This window comes from Capra hircus, chromosome 18 (genome assembly GCF_001704415.2).
Source record: "Capra hircus breed San Clemente chromosome 18, ASM170441v1, whole genome shotgun sequence".
Classification (NCBI taxonomy): Eukaryota; Metazoa; Chordata; class Mammalia; order Artiodactyla; family Bovidae; genus Capra; species Capra hircus.
In genome coordinates this window covers 38,210,175-38,229,023 of record NC_030825.1, presented here as the reverse complement: position 1 = coordinate 38,229,023, position 18,849 = coordinate 38,210,175, and the positions used below count along the sequence as shown (strand labels likewise).

Genomic DNA, 18,849 nt, shown 5'->3' with positions numbered 1-18,849 from the left:
CTGGGCAGCAGAGGCAGCCAAAAATAATGCAGACGCCCCTGCTGCTGCTGGCGGGCCAGCAGTGAGTAATAGTCTAGGGTTTTACTGCTCTGTCCTGTCAGCCACAGGGCCAGGCGGGTCTCTAGACCTGGGAAGAATGTGCCCACTTCCTGAGCCCTAGCACCTTGGCCAAGAACCTCCAGACAAAGAGAAGGAATATACTTAGTCATGGGCTCCTGGGTCCTCCTGAGAGGGGAGCAGGGCAGACACTCACTCAGGAAGTGAGGGGAAGAAGCAAAGGCAAATTAGCCGTGAAAGCTCTTCCACGACCAAATGTGGCAGAGGGACCGGGCCTTCAAAGGGCTCCCCTTTCTCCATCCTGGGTCTCAGTGCTCACGAGGTACTCAACAGAATGCACACGAGGTGACGCCCTTTCCAAATTTACACTGTGCTCCTGTTTCTACATAAATACAAACGCCCGACTCCCCATTCCCTACCCTTCCCTCCTGCCAGATGACTCCAACATCTTGCACCAGTCAATCACCTTGCTCCCTGTTCTCAGCTAGTGTAGATTCCCCATCCCCTTCCAGAAGGCCCAAGTCTCAGTGGGACACTCCCAGACACCGCCACCCAGCTCATGGCAACACCCAGAGACGGGCCCGTCATCCCCCACCCTTGACAGCACGTGCACTGAGTGTTAAGTGAAGACTTTAATCCGGGGACCCTGGGCTTTCTCTTGACAAGTCCTACACAAATCAACGTGAAAACCTCCTCAGTGTCCTAGGGTGGGCACTGAGAGAGCTCTGGACTATTTCCAGAACTCTCACTAGCTTTCTGCATCTTTAGTGAGGCGTTCTGTAAGGATGAGGGTGGGGCTCAGAGAGTGGGCACCCAGTCTTCAGAGCTGCTGGTGGTCTACAGGTCTGTGACCACACTCCCTGGAGGTCTGATGACAGCCATGAATCTTACCATGGCGATGAATCGGCCGATAAAGCGGAAGTAGGTGAGGTGGTCAGGGTTGATGGAGGAGGCAGGGTTGATCTGCAGGCAGTAGTTGTTCTTCCCGGCATATTCAAATAAACAGTACATGGGGTTGAGCACCTCATGGGACAGGAGGAAAAACCACTCTCTGTGAGAGAAGAGAGAGGAAAACAGGACTAATGGACCACACCCTGCTCACCTGCTCTGCAGGTCCGAGTCTTTTCTGCCGTCAAGTAGTACCTAGTCTGGAGACATGCATCCTGGGGAGGCAGCCCCACTGGGATCAGCCCTGGGCTAACCTCTGTGAGCAGCTGGTCAGTGAACAGGGCAGGGCCAGACCTAGGGTGAATCAGAACAGCAACTGCCCTGGACAGCAATGCTCAGGCACACCCATGTGTGTGAGCGTTGGCTCCAGGTGCTGTATTCTGGGGCTTTCCACCTGATATCCAGAGCATCTAATGGCAAAGGGGCTCCTTGCACTCTAGGTTGCCATGCACAGTTGTATAGACTGTGCACTGCACAAGGATGTGACGTTAAAATATCACAGATGTGTACATCTGTCACAACAAATTTCCTGCAAATAGCATCAAGCTGCCTTTTTTCTTCTAATAAAAGCAGTATATTGTGACCATTTTCCAACACAGAAGTGTCTTGAGAAAGGATGTTTTTTTCTAAATCTTGCAAAAGGGCTCTATGACCAGCAGTCACCCTGCTTCCAGCCTACCTAAGCAGTCTAATATGAATACACAGTAGTGTGCTCCTAATCCTTGATGCAGGACAATTCTGTTCATCAGGCATCACCTCACTCCCACCACCCCTTCACCCCAGACCCACCACCATACCCTTCCCTGAATGTCCACGAATTCATCTGAACCAACGCCCACACCTTAGCATCTCTTTGCACCCCAGGTACAAGCCTCAAGCCAGAATTCAGAGTCCTTTGAGGCTTGAGCTACACAAGCAGGGGGACGTCCCAAGGGGGGCAGTCCCTGGCTGCTGGGCTGTTTGTGGCCGGGCAGACGAGGAATCTCTTCGATGCAGAGGGTGCCCCGGTATCCTGTCCGTGGTTCTACCCTGTGGTAGAACAGCATGACGTAACCTACCATAGGGTAAAACCACTGGCAGGACACAGAGAGACAGACACACATGGGGCGGGAGCCACACCACCAAGGAGAGCCTAGAGAGGAGGTCACCACAGTCACCACGGGAAAAAAAGAGCAATCGACCCACGGGGGCCAACATAGAGGGCAACGCCACCAGCACACACAGGACCGGGAGCAAGTTAACCCAACACCAAGCAAGAAGATGTCCCACACCGAGAGAGGTCGGCAGGCTGAGCGGTCACCGCAGCCAAGACGCTCCTCCTCTCTGCCGGGGCCCTTATGCCTCATCGTCCAAGGCAACATTTTGCCAGAGAATCTATTAACTTTTGTAGCAGCACTGGGGTGAGGGCAAGACAATGCTTTGAGTTCTTTTTAGGAGTATATCATTTGTTTTCATTTTACCATCACTGTGTACATGACATGCAGCCAAGTATTGATCAAGACCCTCTGGATTGGGACACAATGCATATATGCCAGATCTACGCCAAGACCCCCAACTGAGCCCGCCCCAGCTGCCTCAAGAGGAAGTGAAGTCCAGGGTCGATTCCAACGGACAACCACTTAATACTGATATCTAACCACTGCCCACTGGTGCAACTAGATGTATAAAATAAAGAAATAATGACAGGTTGGTTGGTAAAGAACTATTGTTCTCAACAAGGACCTACTGTACAGCACAGGGAACGCTGTTCGAATGGTATGTGGCAGCCTGGATGGGAGGCGGGGGTTTGGGGGGAAATGGATACACGTATATGGACGGCTGAGTCCCTTTACTGTTCACCTAAAACTATCATGACAGTTTGTTAATTGACTATACCCCAATACAAAATTAGAAAATTTTTTAAAAGAGCCATCATCCTGAACCGCTCCCCTAGAAACCAACCCCCAGCTTCCCCTTGACCCAGCAACTAGAGGGTTGATGCCTAGCCCAGAAGGGGACCCCAGGAACCAGTTCCAGCACCCCTTTGGACCACCCACACCCCTGCCCACTCCTGAAGGTGAAGGAGAACTTTGGCAACTGTCTGAGCAAGGAGGCAGCTTCCTGGCCGAGTGCCCTGCAGCTTGGTGAAGCGGGGAGCAGCACGGCCTTTTGGGGCTCCCAGCTCACCTGGCGATGCCCCCGTAGTCCAGGCCCTCCTCGCCACGCATGATGATGTAGAGCCGGCGGCGCAGGTCATAGGGTTTCATGTTCATGATCTGGGGAGACAGAAGGTCATGGCCAGCCTGCCATTCTCCCTTCCATGGCAGGCTGGGGGCAGGCGACCAGGGACTCCCAGGCCTGCTCTTCGGCTGATCCCCCATAACCAAGGCCCACGTCTTGAAAACCGTATCACGTGGGCTTAAAGGGCCACACAAGAGAAGACAGGGTGGTAGCAGCGGGCCTTCTCCCTGCCCTGGGTCTTAGACTCAGTGATTATTCTCTCACCTGTTGGAAAGAATCCTCAAAAAGTGTCTGCCTGGAAACACTGATCTTCACGTGGCTGGGGAGAGCATTTGACTGAAAAGAAAAGGAAAACAGAGACCTCAAATTGGGGCGTTGGTGGTAACTATTCAATCTGATCACTTGTCTGTTGAATAAGCTTCCCCTACCCTCCACCCCCAGGTTAGGCGGGGAGAACTTGGTCCCCTAGGAATGGAAGACAATGTCACATAACTGCTCAGAGTGAGACAAGTGACCTGCTCCCACCTAAGACACAGGTGTTCCAACACCTCCAACTAGGCTAGGAAACTGCTGAAGTGACTCTGTAACCCCAATCTCCAGGGGGAGGCCCCAGTACCAGAACTCACATGGCAGAGGAAACGGAATTGGTGATACTTCCACCGAAAACTTCGGTCGTAGGCGCCAGGGGAACCTTGTTTCGTCCTGGGAAGACCAAAGATGTTCTGGAATCCACGAGATTTCTCAAAACTTGGCAACATATTAGCCCTAAGGAAAGCTACTGCTCTGTTAATTTAGAGACGAGTAAAGTAAAGCATAAAAGAAAGGAAGGGTCCGCCACTGAGATCTTCTGCAGACTTGAAGGTTAAAAAGAAAATCTAGAAAAGCCAGACCTCTTGATTTCAGGGAAAGACCACCAGTGTTAGTCTGAATAGAGAAGCCCCTTCCCTCCCCATCCCCACTGGCGTGGCATCGAAACTGGCCACTAGAGGGTGGGAAGAGCAGCTATACTAGGCCTAAGCTAACAGTGATGTCACCTGCACAAAGTCCTCGGTGCTGGTGCTCAGGCGCTCAGTCTTGTCCAACTCTTTGTGACCCCATGGACTGTAGTCCGCCAGGCTCCTCTGTCCATGGGATTTTACAGGCAAGAATACTGGAGTGGGTTGCCATTTCCTTCTCCAGGGGATCTTCCTGACCCAGGGATTGAACCTATGTCTCTTTCATCTCCTACGCTGGTAGACGGATTCTTTACCACTAGCACCACCTGGGAAGCCCTACGTGCAAAGTCCTTACCCTGACTCAAACCCCGGGCGAGGATCCTTAAAGGTGGTGGTGCGGGTATTGTGGTCCACGAAGTAGCGCACCCCCTCGCTGGTGTACTTCATCTCCCACCCTGGGGGCAGAGCCGGCTCCTGGATCATCCTGGAAACATGGGAAGAGAGGGGCTGCAGGACCTCATATGGGCTTCCATGCTAAGGGGGCTGGGGTCCCCAGAAGGCTGGGGCTGCCTTCTCTCTGCTTTTACCCAGGCCCCGCAGAGGCCTCAAGGAAAGGTACTTGGCAATACCCAAGGTCTGTAGCGGAGACAGATCATTACTGTCCCAAGGCCCAAAGAATCCCCGCCCTGGGTGGATGGCCGTGGCCTCAGTGGCCACCAGCAATCCCAAGACATCAAGTGCCCCATCCCAGATTGGCTTCTGGGGGGTAGGTAGTAGACGAGTGTCGGGGTCGGGGGGAGTTCTCACATAACCCTTCTGAAATCACTTCATCAGCAGCTTGTACACCAGAGACCAGCAACACCGGCCAGTCAGGCCACGCTGCAGCCATGAGGAAGGCCAACGTAAGGTGCCGCTTTCAGGCTCTCATTATATCGTGAGGGTCTGCGGGCACTTGCGTGTGCTTAAAGGTCCCAGAACATCAGCCACGGAGGCCAAATATAGTGCGAGGCCACCAGGCCAACGGAGGTGCACGGGGCCCACCCAGAGCCCTCCCGGCCTAAGTCCTCACCCCTGGGTGCGAGGGTCTTCCCACTGGGTTGTGCGTGTGTTGTGGTTCACGTAATACACCCGTCCGTTGTCCTGTCTCTTCTCTGCCGGGGAGGAGAAAGAAAAGTGGACGCTCAGATTGAGACACGTTGAGCCCACGTCCTCTCCCCTCTGGCTCCCACCTCCTGGGTGCTAGGTCTGCGTCTCTGCCTCTGTCCCCACCCTGTTAGAGAAGTTTAACCAGCACAAGCCTGACTCACTCATGTCTGTCACTGGCGAAGAAAAGGACAAAGAGAATCTTTCCCTACTGGGGAGCAGGGGAGGGGTATACATGTTTTCAACTCAAGATGATGCACCGTCTTCGGTCAGTCGGTTGGTTGGTTTGCTGGAGGGAAGGGGGCAGTGTGGCAACACAGAGCGGGAGCAGGCCAGCTGAAACCAGAGGCGTAATTGCATCCAGCTGTGTGCAAAGTGGAGCCACAGCCCAGCCTCCCCTCGACCCTGGTGCCCACCCCAGACCATCACGGCTACTCTCTGGTTCTTCATTCACTGGATGCAGCTGACCTAGGCATCCCTGTCTCACAGGCAGGGTCACTGGGGGCACGGTGGGGAGGCTGCCTTTTCCCTCATACCTCTCTGCTCAGCACCACCAGGCCTCTGTACCCTCCTGCTTAAAGGCAAAGTTTGGTTCTCAAACTCCCACATCCCAGCAAAATCTCTATGTTGTGCATACATGCAGACAGACACCTGGGGTTGTGGGTGTCCTGGTATAATTCCTAAGTGTGTGCTTCAAGACGGGTAGTGTCTGGTGAGCTCAGACATACTTTCTCCTTTGGACAATATTTACTCTCTGGCCCTTTACTTCTGTACTAACGATGGCCCTGAGTTGTTTGAGAGAGAAAGCATGGGCTGCATGGGGCAAGCTCAACTCTAGCTGGTGATTCTGAGAGGGACTGAAGGGGGCACCCACTGGCTCCAGGTGGATGGCAGGCAAGACAGCGCTCACCTTTCCCAACTTAAAAGTTTCTCGGCTTTCAACACTGTTTCTTTCCTGAAAACAAACAACGCGCATGGCCCTCCCTCTTTACTGATGACAGGGAGAAATTAGAGAAATAAAAATAATCGGTTCCAGAAGCTACAGGGAACCCAAAAGCTGAAAAAGATCCAGAACTAGGGAGCACAGCCCCCTCCCCTTGAGCAGCAGCCTGCAATGTTCACAGTATCAGCCAAGGGTCCTCGTCCCTGTCTCTATCAGCCAAGGGTCCTCATCCCTGTCTCTATCAACCAAGGGTCCTCGTCCCTATCTCTGTCAACCAAGGGTCCTGGTCCCTGTCTCTATCAGCCAAGGGTTCTCGTCCCTATCTCTATCAACCAAGGGTCCTGGTCCCTGTCTGCCTTACCTGGTATCCGTTACTTGATGGAAATTTCAAAAAACAACAGACAAAAGGAAAAGAAAGAAAAGAAGGTGCCTGGGATTATGACAGAGCTCCCAGCACCTCAGAAGAGCCTGCGGGACCGTTCCACAGAGGACTGGCTTCCTGACGGCATTGTGAGGGGATGGGGGAACCACTCCCAGCCCAGAAGCTTCTGCTGTGAACTAGACTGTCCTCGTATTCTTGGCCAAGAACCAAAGCCAAGCCCGGGGGATCTATCCAGCCAGCCAACGCCACTGTCACTGCGTGAGGGCCTCCCATGGCCCACGGGAACCACCTCGCTGCATACAACGTGGTAGTCTGAGGGCTGGGAAAGTCCTTAGGTAACATCTAGCCCAAGTTCATCTAGGAAGAAAGGGACTCGGGAGCATTCAGTCACACACCCAGGGTCAGAGGAGCTGAGACAATGTGGATCTAAACCTAAGGTATCTGGACCCCTGGGTCAGTGCTTGGGGAGAAGGTGGAGTCTCTGCTGGAGGAGCAGAAAGGGACCCGGGACTGAGCACAGTAGACTCAACAGCAGGCTTGCCCTTAACGCAACTCTCCTCTGGTTTTGCTACTCTTTCTGTTCACTCTTAACTCTCCCTGGGGAGATGGGCCCTGAGGAAGCCAACACAAAGCCCAGAGGACTCCATCAGGAAGGTTCCCGGGCCCTCGGCCAGATGCTCCTTTCCCTCTCAGTTTCACATCATCACAGTCTTGTGTGTTTTCCTGATCATTCGTAAAATAGCGCTGACTCCAGCCATGGCTCCTATTCCCATCTCAGCTATTTCACACCTGGCATCTGGGAGCTGTTCTCAAGACCCCACTGCAGCTCCTACTTGCTGCTGCTGCTGCTAAGTCACTTCAGTCGTGTCCGACTCTGTGCGACCCCAGAGACGGCAGCCTACCAGGCTCCCCCGTCCCTGGGATTCTCCAGGCAAGAACACTGGAGTGGGTTGCCATTGCCTTCTCCAATGCATGAAAGTGAAAAGTGAAAGTGAAGTCGCTCAGCTGTGTCCGACTCTTAGCGACCCCATGGACTGCAGCCCACCAGGCTCCTCTGTCCATGGGATTCTCCTTGGTGACCATCATTTAGCAGAACTAGTACAGAAACAAACCACTTGACTCTAGAGATCCAGGAACAACTCTGGGATCCCCACTGTAGGTCACAGGGTCTGCCAGATAGCCTTACACAATTCTCATTTCATCTGATGAGTCCTTTCCTGCCCAGCCAGGGAACCTATTTGACCCGCTCATGTTTGACTTGCTGTCAATCTCTGAGACAGTGATGAACTATGATCTTTCATCCTTTAAGGGAGTCAGATGGATCACTCGTGTGCCTAAGGGATTCCTGAGCTGAAAATCAAGAACTAAATGGGGGGACCTCACTAACAGATATATCCCACTAGAAGGACTAGCGGGTCTTTGCAGTGCCCTGGAATGCAGTGGTAATTGACTAAGTGATACCCTAGGGGTCTATGGGGGCTGATGCAACCCCATAAATTCTGACCAGGCAGTAGTAGTGTCTGCATCAACAGGATCCAGCTCCCAACCCGCACTTTTCCAGGCGATGCTCATCCTATCATTGTCAGCTCGTTCATCTCTGTTGGGAAGCACACCCCTGCCCAACTTCACACCACCTGTGAACACCACCAAACCAGCGTCCACTGTCTCCCGCAGGCCTAACAAACAAGTGAGACCCAATATATGCCCATTTTTTTGCAAAGTCTGCCCTCTTCAGCTCCCAGGGACTCTCAGCATACATACTGAACAAAACCCTGACCCAGATCAGAGCTGCAGAATGCGCTGAGTCCCACCATCTCTCATGACCGCTTTTGGCACAGCCACTCCTTCCCAAAATTGTCATAAGGCCCACCATCTCTCTCAGGTCACGGCTGTCCATCCCTCTAACTCATTACTGGCCAATGACACGAAGGACTTAGGATTCCCCAGTGACAGGGAGAGTCCAGCATGGCATTATAAACTAGCAAGGGTACACTTTCCTAATGTCAGCAGCCCACACTCAACTCTCTCATCTGCTTCCCTCTGGCCCCTTTCACAGCCATTTATCACAAGTAAAAAGATGGCTTCCATGATTCAAAATCGAGCTGAAGTCCTCCACCATCTCAACTGCAAAGAAAGGTATGGGAAGGTGTCTCAGAAGACAGCCACAGACCTGAATCAAATGCATCTAGGAATCAGCCAGTGTCACAACGCCTTCATCACATAGGATGGATTCTTGAGGCAGCACCCTGAAAGTTCGCACTGCAACCCAAAAGTCCCATGGCTGCTGGGAGATTTCTCGTATAGGGTCAGGCCCCTGCAGTGATGGTGGAGGAGGTGTTCCAGGGGTGCAGGAGAACTTGGCTATTTTCCCCACCTTCCAGCCCCATCACCTGCAACTGTTCCAGCTGGGCATCCCTGGAGGGTGTGGAGGGTGTGCTGGAAAGAGTCGAAACAGGGGAACGGAGGCAGGAGAGTGAGGAAGACGCGTGGGGAAAGAGGACAGAGCGCTATGGAGCCATCAGCTGATGCCCTGAGGGTACAGAACAGAGAACTCAATACTTACCCCAGCCAGAAGGGAGCGGGCCCAGTGGGTCATGGTCAGTGGAAGCACTTGAAGACTAAACACAGAAACACAGCAAAACACAGGTGTTAAAAAAAAAGCTGCTGGATAAAAATAAACCAATCGATCAAAATAAAAACTGCCAAGGACTAGCTTCCACATTTCAGCACTTTGCAGAGCAGACAGTGGGGCCTTAGGTGGCATCTGCTCCTCTCCAAAGTCTTCTTCTTCTTCAAAGGCAAAAACCCAAAAAGAACCCTGCACACTGAGGGCCGGGACAGGTAGTGAAGAGGGTGGAGCAAGGGGGAGGGAGAGGTGTGCTGGTGAAGGTGAGCCAGGGCACCGAAGCCCAGAGCCGGCCCCAGGCGTGGCAGGAGGGCCCAGAGCGGGGCTGCCCGGCAAGCTCGGCCTGGTGCCTCCGCTCAGCTCCTGCTCAGGGCGGCCAAGGCGACTGAAATCACCACCACCACCTCCAACTTTCTCCAAGAACCACACACGGGAGGGGAAAAAATATCGCAGGCCTTTCCAATGAAATCATTCCCACAAGCCCTGCCCACGCCCAGAGCTTCCTGGCTGGGGGCTGGGCCCTCCTCCCTCCACCCCACTCCTGGGTGCGCAGGGAGAGGGAGCAGCGTGTGTGCGAGGGACTGAGGGCACACTCAGGCCCCGGGCCCCTCGCTGCCCCCAGGAGCGCTCTCTTCCCTTCACAAAGCACCTTTATTCTCCTCCAGCCTGAACCTGAAGCTGCCCAGTGTTCTGTAGGCGCCTGTCTGGGGAGGTGGGGCTGGGGGCGAGGTGGCGAGAGAGAAGGGGAGACAGGAGAAAGGAAGAAAGAAGGAGGGGTTGGGGGGGCTGGCTCCAGGCCTTGAGGGTTACTGTTTACATTAGAGCCCCCCACCCCCTGCCTAATTCTGCTGTGGGGTCCCTGGGGCCAGGCTGCAGCAGCCTGAGAGTTCTCATATCCTGCAGGGAAGGGGGGGCTGTCAAAGACTCTTCAGAGTGAAATAAAACAAGCATTGTTCCCTGCTTGCTTTCTCTCTTTCTGTTGTTTTTTTCCTTCTTCTTCTTCTCTCTCTCTCTCGCCGAAGCATTTTTATTTCACTTACTAAAATTTAATCGCTATGTTAGGGGGATCAAGTTCTCAGTGCAGACTTCGGGCTGCCTGGCTGGCCCCGTCTGGGGCCGATGGAGCCACACACGGGCAGGAGAATGAATGGAGCTCAGTCTCGGCTTGAGAAAACATTGGTAGAACTCAACGGCCAACGAAACCCCTTCCACCCCCAGCTGAAAGGACAGAGCAACTTTCTTTCCGAGGTGGTGGCGACACAGGCATCTCTTCCAAATCAAGTCACAACAAAGATGTTTAAGTCTGGAAACCACAGGTCCCCTGATGGAACGGAGTCACCTTTCAGCAGAGGCAGGGTGAGACTGCTCCAAGGTGTGGGATGCTAGGCTGTCCTCGATTTGGGGCACGTTGCCCTCAACCTTATGCTTGTCACCACAATTCAGATTTGTCTGATGGTTACTGGGGGGAAAAAAAAACACCTCCCAAATTCAGAGGGTTTTTGTTTTTTTTTTTTTTTGGTGTGTGTGTATGGAGGTGGGGAAATGAGGGGAGTCAGCATCTCATAAAATTCAAGCTCCTCTGACTTTTTCGTAGCTATACTTGGCAACGAAGGAAAGGAACCACCTTGTGAAACACACACGCACTTCAGATAATGAAGCCAAACAGAAAGCAGTGGGTGAGCACTGAGCTGGAGCAATGAATGTCCTTGCAAAAGGGAAGGACTACAGGAAAGATTATTTTAAGAAATTAAAAGCAGCAGCATTTGATGTAATTTTCTCTTTTTGCTGATTTGAGTTTTCTGTGTTTTTGTTGTTTATTTTGTTTTGTTTTCAGAGTAAACAAATGATCTGCAAAGCATCCAGGAGCTCTGATGGGAAATTAGCTCCCAACTGGTACCAACCAGGCTTCAGTGGGCCTACAGTCATCTAACTCTACAAATCAACACACCAAAAGGTGTTTCCTCACAGCCTCTGTGACCTGTACTGAACTAGAAATGAAAAATGTTTGGGGCTTCCCAGGTGGCCCAGTGGTTAAGACGCCACAATTCCAATGCAGGGGACATGGATGTGATCCCTAGTCGGGAAACTAGGGCCCTGAATACTGCACGCTACAGCATAAATAAGTAAATAAAATTTTTTTAAAAATGTTTATAGGCCCCTTTCTTAACCTTTGCCTTCTTCTAATGTCAGAAACTTTACATTCTTTACATTATATAGGTGGTTTTTTTGACAAATGCCTTTGGTACTCTCTCATTCTCATCCTATTAGATCACCCCCTCCCCAGGACGGTGGCGGGGGTGGGGCGGCTGGGGAAGGGAGAGAGGCCAGAGACTGATAATCATGAGCAAATATATGAAACGGGTCAGTGGAAGCTGACAGTCATGATTTTACCTCTTAACAGTTAAAGCAAAGCACTTGATTATTTCAGATATTTCTTCCCTAATGTATACAGTACAACTTGAAAAATGTTTAGAGGAGATGAAAGGAAGCCAAGGAGACTTTAAAAAAATTAAAATCTATATTTGCTGGCTAGCAAACCCAAACCCCAAAATCCCACGTCTGCAATGAGCCAATCACCTGCCCCTTCTCTTCTTCTTCCACACCTTCCCCCGAAACGAGATCGCAAGTGCTACCTGGAGCACAGCCGGGAGAGCACAGAGAGAGGGGCGTGGGGAGACTGCTGGCAGAAGAGGGACCCTGGGGTGTGCCGGTGACCCCAAGAGACCAAGATAGTTTCCTTTATTATCAGGAAGAGAAAGGAACACTGTTGAATGATTTTCCTGGTAACCATCCCTGGGTGGGGAGAACTGGGGTGCCGGCCGTGAGCCAGAGGGCTCACGTGAGTTCAAGTCCCTCAGGGACTAAGCAATAAGTTCCAGTAATATTTTAAGATACCAACTCAGAAATAAAGAATGTCTAGCAAATATAGCCGAGGGCAAGACAAATTCTGGGGGGGTGCACAGAGGTTACACAGTGTAGAAGGCAGGCTCCTTTCTTTTTTTTTAAAAAGATGCAACCAGTAGGCGCAGAAGAAACCCCAGGTGGCTTGAGAATTTGATCCAAGGGACTCTTTATAGAGTAAGAAACACTGTTTCTGGATAGAGCACTTTTGCGTCACACGTTAGCAGCCACAGAGTGATGTGTTTCGGTCTTGCTGACACTGGCTGTTCTCTGATTATTAGGGCAGGATTGAAGCGGCAGAGGAGGAGGAGTGGCCACAGAAATGGTAGCAGGCTGCAAGCAGGGTCCTTTTGCAATTAGAAGATGCACAGGAACAGGCTGGGCTTGCTCTGCGGATGGCAGCAAGACCACGAAAACAGATGGCAAAGCAAGACAGCATGGGTCAAACACACGTGTGCACGTGATGATCACAAGTAACAAAGGCATACTGGAGCATCAGGAGAGGGAAACGTGTCAGAAATAAGGGACCAAGGGAATTCCCTGGTGGTCCAGTGGCTAAGACTCCACGCTCCCAAGGCAGGGAGCCCAGGTTCCATCCCTGATCAAGGAACTAGATCCCACGCGCCACAACTAAAGAACCCACAAGCCACAGCAAAGACTGAAGATCCTGCATGCTGCAACTGAGACCTGGTGCAGCCAAAATAAATAAATATTTTTTTAAAAAAAAAGAATGATCTGGACTTCCCTGGTGGTCCAGTGGTTAAGACTCTGTGCTCCCAATGCAGGAGGCCCGGTTCAATCCCTGTTCAGAGAACTAGATCCCATATGCCACAACTAAGACCCAGTGCAGTCAAATAAGGAAATTTATTAAACAAAATTAATTAATTTTTAAAAAGAAGTAAAGGAACAGTAACAGAGAGATCGAAAAAGGTGTGTGTTGAGGCTGGAAGGAACTGCAGGAGGCTGCCATCTGGGATTCGCTAGACTTCCCACGTTGAACTGTATAGCTCATGTTCTCTGCAGGGCAGCAAAGAAGAACAAGGTCTGGTTTTGGCCCAACAGCGTCAGCAGCAGCAGGAGGGGCAGAGGAGGAGGAGGAGGGGAAGCCACTGCTATAGTATCAGCTCTTAAGTCTTCCGAGTCAAACCCTGGGCCAAGGCCAAACCCCAAAATAACTCTATGAAAGCGACTCTTCTTACTTGTAACCAGGACATGGGACCACAGCAAACAAGAGGGGTAAACCAATTCCAAAGAGGAGGGAAGTCAACAGAGAGACATTGAGAGCTGACCCAAAAAAAAGAGGCCTACCGCATTTTTCAACATGAGTCTTGTTTCAGGGAGAAAAGGGAATCATCACTCCATCTAGAACCCTCCTGGATCCCCAGCCACACTGAGGAAACCGTGTTAGAGGACTCAGAACGAACTTTTTTATTTTAAGCACTGAACTTTTACTTTCAGGGAACACTCCAAGTCAAAGTTCTACCTCTGCAGGCCCAGAATGGTGTTGCTGAAATGAGAGAGGCAGGCGAGGGCAATGAAGCCTCCAAAAGCACAAGCAGACATGGGCTCCCGAACTTTCCCTTTCACACACCAAACATCTGGTCCAACCGACAGAACCCACACGGTGTGTGGGAAGGGAAGGGGGAGAAGGAGCCCTTCAATGGATTTTTCTTTTTCAATTTGAGAAGATGGGTAAGCAGGGAGACAAAACTATGCAAGGCTCCTAAAATGCATCCTTGTCTCTAAGTCAAGGGACAAAGCTGCTCAGACCACCCCAGTTTTGCAGCCACGACCACCCAAGGAAATGGCAGGGAAAGTCCTTGGGGCCCAACTCAAGAGGAATAATTACTGAAATGCAGGGAAGGGTCAGATTCCACCCAGTTTTGAAACATACCAGAACGTGATACCCAGCATATGTAGAGGGGCTGTGGAGTGGGTGGCCAGATGCCCAGCAGTATAGATGCTAAACTAGGTACACACCACGGGGCACGAGTGTAGACAGACATCAAGCTGACCTTGGAAGCAACTCAATGTGACAAACAGCAGACTTTCTGCTCATTCACACTAAGGGAACACTATATGGTGAGCAGTCAGCCCCCACAAACAAAAGAAGTAACAAGCCAGCCAAGGGCAATGTCCTATGGTTGATGGGGTGGCTCATGCTTTGGGTGAACAGAGAAAGAGGTGGAAAATGATGGCAAAGCTGATGATGAATGCTATTCAGTTAACTGGAATTACAGGTTTTCTGAGCACTTAGACACGAGCTGTAGGGTTAAAGTTCAATTCAAATAGGAATAATATTTGTTAAACATGGTAATAACATAGACCAGCTCAACAAGTTTCCAACTTCCAATATACCACACCCTGTGCAGGTTCTATATTGCAGATCCCAAGTTTCAAATTCAAGGGGCTCAGAGAAAATGCAATCAGAGTTATAACTTGAGAATCCCACCTCTCTGTCAAAGAGGCTCCCCACCAAGCACTGGGTTGCTGGGAAGGGCTCCAATGAGACAGAGACCCAGGCAGGAAAGTTCCTAAAGGGACACAGGACCACAAAACTCTGAATCCTGGACTAGAAAATTTTAATGTTATTCTGAAGGTAATGGCCACAGAAGGGTTTGAACCAGTGATCAATTCAGAGCAAAGGCCCCCTTCCCTTAAATCCGCCACAGTGATTTTTTAAAAAGTGACAAAATGACAGTGATATTTGAAGATAGCTCTGCTCAAAACAGTACAGACCAGAGAGAATGCCAGCAAAGAGACAATTCCAAGGCTGCCTTCACCTTCCAGGTGAGAGGAGAAGGGGAAAATCAGGAATCAGATAGAAGAAAGCTGATCTAGACTGGTGGGTTCATACAATTTTTCTGTAAACGGCCATAAAAAAATATTTTAGACTTTATGGGCCACCTGGTCTCTGTTGTGGCTACTCAGCTCTGTCACTGTAGCACAAAAGCAGCCACAGTCAAAACCTTGACTAACAAGTGTACATGTGTTGCAAAAAAACTTTAATTTACGAAACCAGATGGGGGCCAATTTGGTCCAGAAGCCATAGTTTGCCCATCCCCAGATCCAGGTGAACATTAAAGTCCCTCCAGCTTTTAGAATCTGTCAGATAATAAAGATCTAAAGAAAACCAGTAGCAGCGATGGAAAGGAAAGGATTTGGGTGACTACTTTGATTTGAAAAGGTGAGGTATGGGAGAGGTCACAGTGACCTTCAGGTCTCAAGGCAGTATAAATGGACCTGGATGGAAGGACCGGAAGAGAACTCCAGTCTCAGAAGGAAGATGGGAAATTCGGTTTCAGACACAGGTACTGAGTCCATAAACACAGAAGCTAGACACTGAGTCACTAAGTTAGAAATGCCGGAGTTTTGGAGGAATTTCGCTGTGATGAGTGAAATCTCCAGGGTCAGAGCACTGACATTTCTACCCACCATTTTCTCTACTCAACAGAACAGGTCGAAGGAGAATGCGTGAGGCTGCCTGTTTCACAGCGCCAGGAGGCTCCCCCTCCACCCTGTGGCCGGCCTCCGCGTCTCACCTGGTAGAGGAATCTTTGGCTGAAGTGCTGCATGGCGCCCTGGAGCTGGCTGCGCTGGGACTGCCACTGCTCGTAGTTCCGCACGTACTCGGCTGTGGGGCGCTGCCATGTGGTGGTCCGGGTATTGTGGTCCACATAGTAGAACCTGCCTCGGGGGTCTGTGCGTTTCTCCCAGCTGAAAACATCAAGCTCCGAGTGAACACGGTGACCACCTCACCCCTACGCTCACAAAGAGAAATTTTGGGCAGGCTGGCAAGGAGGATGGCGAGGAAAGGTCTGGTGTAGGGTCTGGCCCAGGAGCTTGGCTGCTCCAGGGAGGCAGAGCCAGGTGGGGCCCAGTCACGGAGGCTTTGGGGGCCAGGATGATTCTAACAGACATCTGTGGTTGCCCCTGCAGCAACCAATCTCAATCTTTTTTTTTTTTTTTTTAACATTTTAAAGATTGTTTTTTAATGTGAACTATTTTTAAAGTCTTTATTGAATTTGATACAAGATTGCTTCTGTTGCTTATGCTCTGGGTTTTTGACCATGAGGCCTATGGGATCTTAGCTTCCTGACCGGGAATCAAACCCACACACCCTGCACTGGAAGGTGAAGTTTTAACCACTGGACCACCAGGGAAACCCCAACCAATCTCTTCTACCAACAGGCCCTGAATTCCATTTCAGAGATCCAAGTGGCTCTGGGGCAGCTGACTATACTCCTGACCCTGGAGTTGAATAGCTGACTGGACCGGGAGTGGGCATGTGACTTATGTTGAACCAATCAGGGTGAATCTCATAATTTTTAGTACTTACAGTGGGAAAAATATAGTCTTCCTTGCCAGATGTGATTGAGAAAGCACGCAGTCCTGGGACTGGCTAACATCCTGGACCCAAACACAATATGAAGTTGACCCAGTGGATGGCAGAGCAGAAAAATGGGGGAAAAACGCCAGTCCCCTGGGGATACTGTTTGAACCACTGGATCATAGTTCCCTTGAAACCAGGATCTATGTCTGGAATTTCCAGGATCATGAGGCAGTGAAATCTCTTCATTATTCAAGCCAATTTGTATCCAAATTTTTCTTCCTTGCAACTGAAATTGTCCTGACATGAGATGCCAGCAAAAATATATTGACTGGTCATAGGAAGAGTTGTTGCAAAAGACAGCAGGACTCTCTCCACATTATCTTTAGTGAGGAAGCGATCTTCCAAAGTTGGCTCTAAAATATCCACGGGGAAGGCAGGGCTAGAACAGGGAGTGAAAATTCTTGGCTGTTCTTGGTAGGTGTAGCTTGATTTCCACATATATGGTGAAGAAGTGATCAAAAGAAGTAAGAAAGGGAGCTCTGCAGGGTGACAGAAGCGGTTTACATTTTGATGGAGTGTGCGTGACATGAATGTATATATGCACTTATCAAAACTCAGTGAACTGCTTAACAGAGATCTGTTTATCTCACTGTGTGTAAATTATATTTCAATTATTTAAAAATGAATTTAAATCTAATTAAGCCTCCACATCTAATGACCAGTTTGCCAGGAAAGATAAGGAATAAAGGAGCATGTAACACAACACCAGGAATCACAATCAGCCACATTCATTATGTGAGAATTTCTACAAGACAGATGTCCAAGATCTTCAACAGATATATAGTTATTAAAAAAAAACAACAACAAGAAAAGGTTGAAGGAATTTACAGATTAAGAGAGATTTATGAGCTTATCAGCCAAAAGCAATGGGTTGATCTTGAGTTTGGATCTGATTCAAACAAATCAAATGTGAAAATGTTTTTAAGACAATCAGGGAAATGGAACACAGACTGCACATGACATGAGGTAACAGAAGTCCTGCTAATTATGTTGGGATAATGGTATTCTGATTTTTTTTTTTTAATCTCATCTGTTAGAGGTGTATGTGGTGTATTTATAGATCAAAGGATAGGATGACTGGGACTTGCTTGACAATTCATCAGTCGCCTCCCCTAAAGAGGGGGAGGTCAGATGAAACAAAATCTTACTAACTGTTAGAACCAGGCCATGGTTACAAAGGAGTCATTGTACTATTCTCTCAAATTTGGTGTATGCCTGAATTTTCCATTATAAGTCTGAAACGAGAAGGGAGAGAAAAGGAGTTTCAAGAAGATAAGACGGAGATACTACTGAAGAAAACAGGATTCACCCAATGAAAAAAGGAATCCACAATGGATTACACTGGATGATTCCAAAGTGTCAGAGGGTCTCTGTTCCTTGACTACCTTCTCACACCATCTCTGAATTCCGGTCTTACTCACAAGACTACCATGCTTTGGGCTGACTGATACTTTCCTCAGCTTTCAGGGTTAGCCTCCTAGCTGACTTTTGCTGCCACCTCTTCAGTGATTCTTTCAAACTGAAAGCCTCCCTAAAATTGGCTTCTCTTCACCTCCCAAGGCCCGTTCCTGGATTGCGCATGGATCCCGCCTGCTGGACTGCCTTGCTTTCATGACCAGCCATCACTCTGGATTCACCTAAACGCCGTCATTCTCGCCCCACACCTGAATCTTCCACAGTCTTCCCCCCGTCAGCCCTCCACCCAGGAATGCAACCACACCATCATTCCTGACTTTCCCTTTCCCACTGATGTCAGTAAGCCGCTCAGCCCCAGGGCTTCTTTTTATTTTGTCTCCCTGTCCTTGACTTTCCATTTCCATGTCCAAGTATCCTTGAATGAACCTTCCCATGCAATCCAGCCCATAAATTACCATCAGGGTAACCCCAGCAGACTGACCCTTTATGAAATGCTGGAGTCAAAAACGTCAAATTAGTATTTAAGGCTCACAACAACCTGGAACCTTCCCACCTTTCTCATAAATTCTCCCAATGGGTGATCTTTATTTAGTTTTAGTTGTTAGCAAAGGAATCATGTATCTATAGTTTGAAATACAAACAGTACTACGGGAGAGACAATGAAAACCAGTGTCTCCTGCTCTCCTCCCCACTGCTGAATTCTGCTTCCCAGGGGCAACAATTACCTTCAACTCTTGATTGTATCTTCTAAATAAATGCTTACTCTATAATTTCTTGATTTCTGCCAAGTCAGAGATTACTATGGACTTGCCACTATCGAAGCTAAAGAATTAGTTCTTGTACCCTACCGGCTAACACACACAAAGCTCTCTCCTTTCCTGTCCT

General features: G+C 49.8%; 1 protein-coding gene and 1 non-coding gene across 2 annotated transcripts in view; both read right to left on the bottom strand.

Annotated features, from left to right (window-relative positions):
• Positions 1-18,849, bottom strand: part of WWP2 (WW domain containing E3 ubiquitin protein ligase 2) — a 143,589-nt gene that overhangs the window by 7,439 nt on the left and 117,301 nt on the right. Inside the window, exons 10-17 of the mRNA XM_018062219.1 lie at positions 15,698-15,872; positions 9,192-9,246; positions 5,230-5,311; positions 4,516-4,644; positions 3,852-3,927; positions 3,490-3,561; positions 3,172-3,260; positions 949-1,108 (exon numbers count right to left, since the gene is read on the bottom strand). Of these exons, the coding sequence (XP_017917708.1) occupies positions 949-1,108; positions 3,172-3,260; positions 3,490-3,561; positions 3,852-3,927; positions 4,516-4,644; positions 5,230-5,311; positions 9,192-9,246; positions 15,698-15,872 (838 nt within the window). The remainder of the gene's footprint in view (positions 1-948; positions 1,109-3,171; positions 3,261-3,489; positions 3,562-3,851; positions 3,928-4,515; positions 4,645-5,229; positions 5,312-9,191; positions 9,247-15,697; positions 15,873-18,849) is intronic.
• On the bottom strand, positions 1,994-2,107 carry MIR140 (microRNA 140). Its single transcript, NR_129588.1, has one exon. It is a non-coding gene; the product is annotated as a microRNA 140 (primary transcript).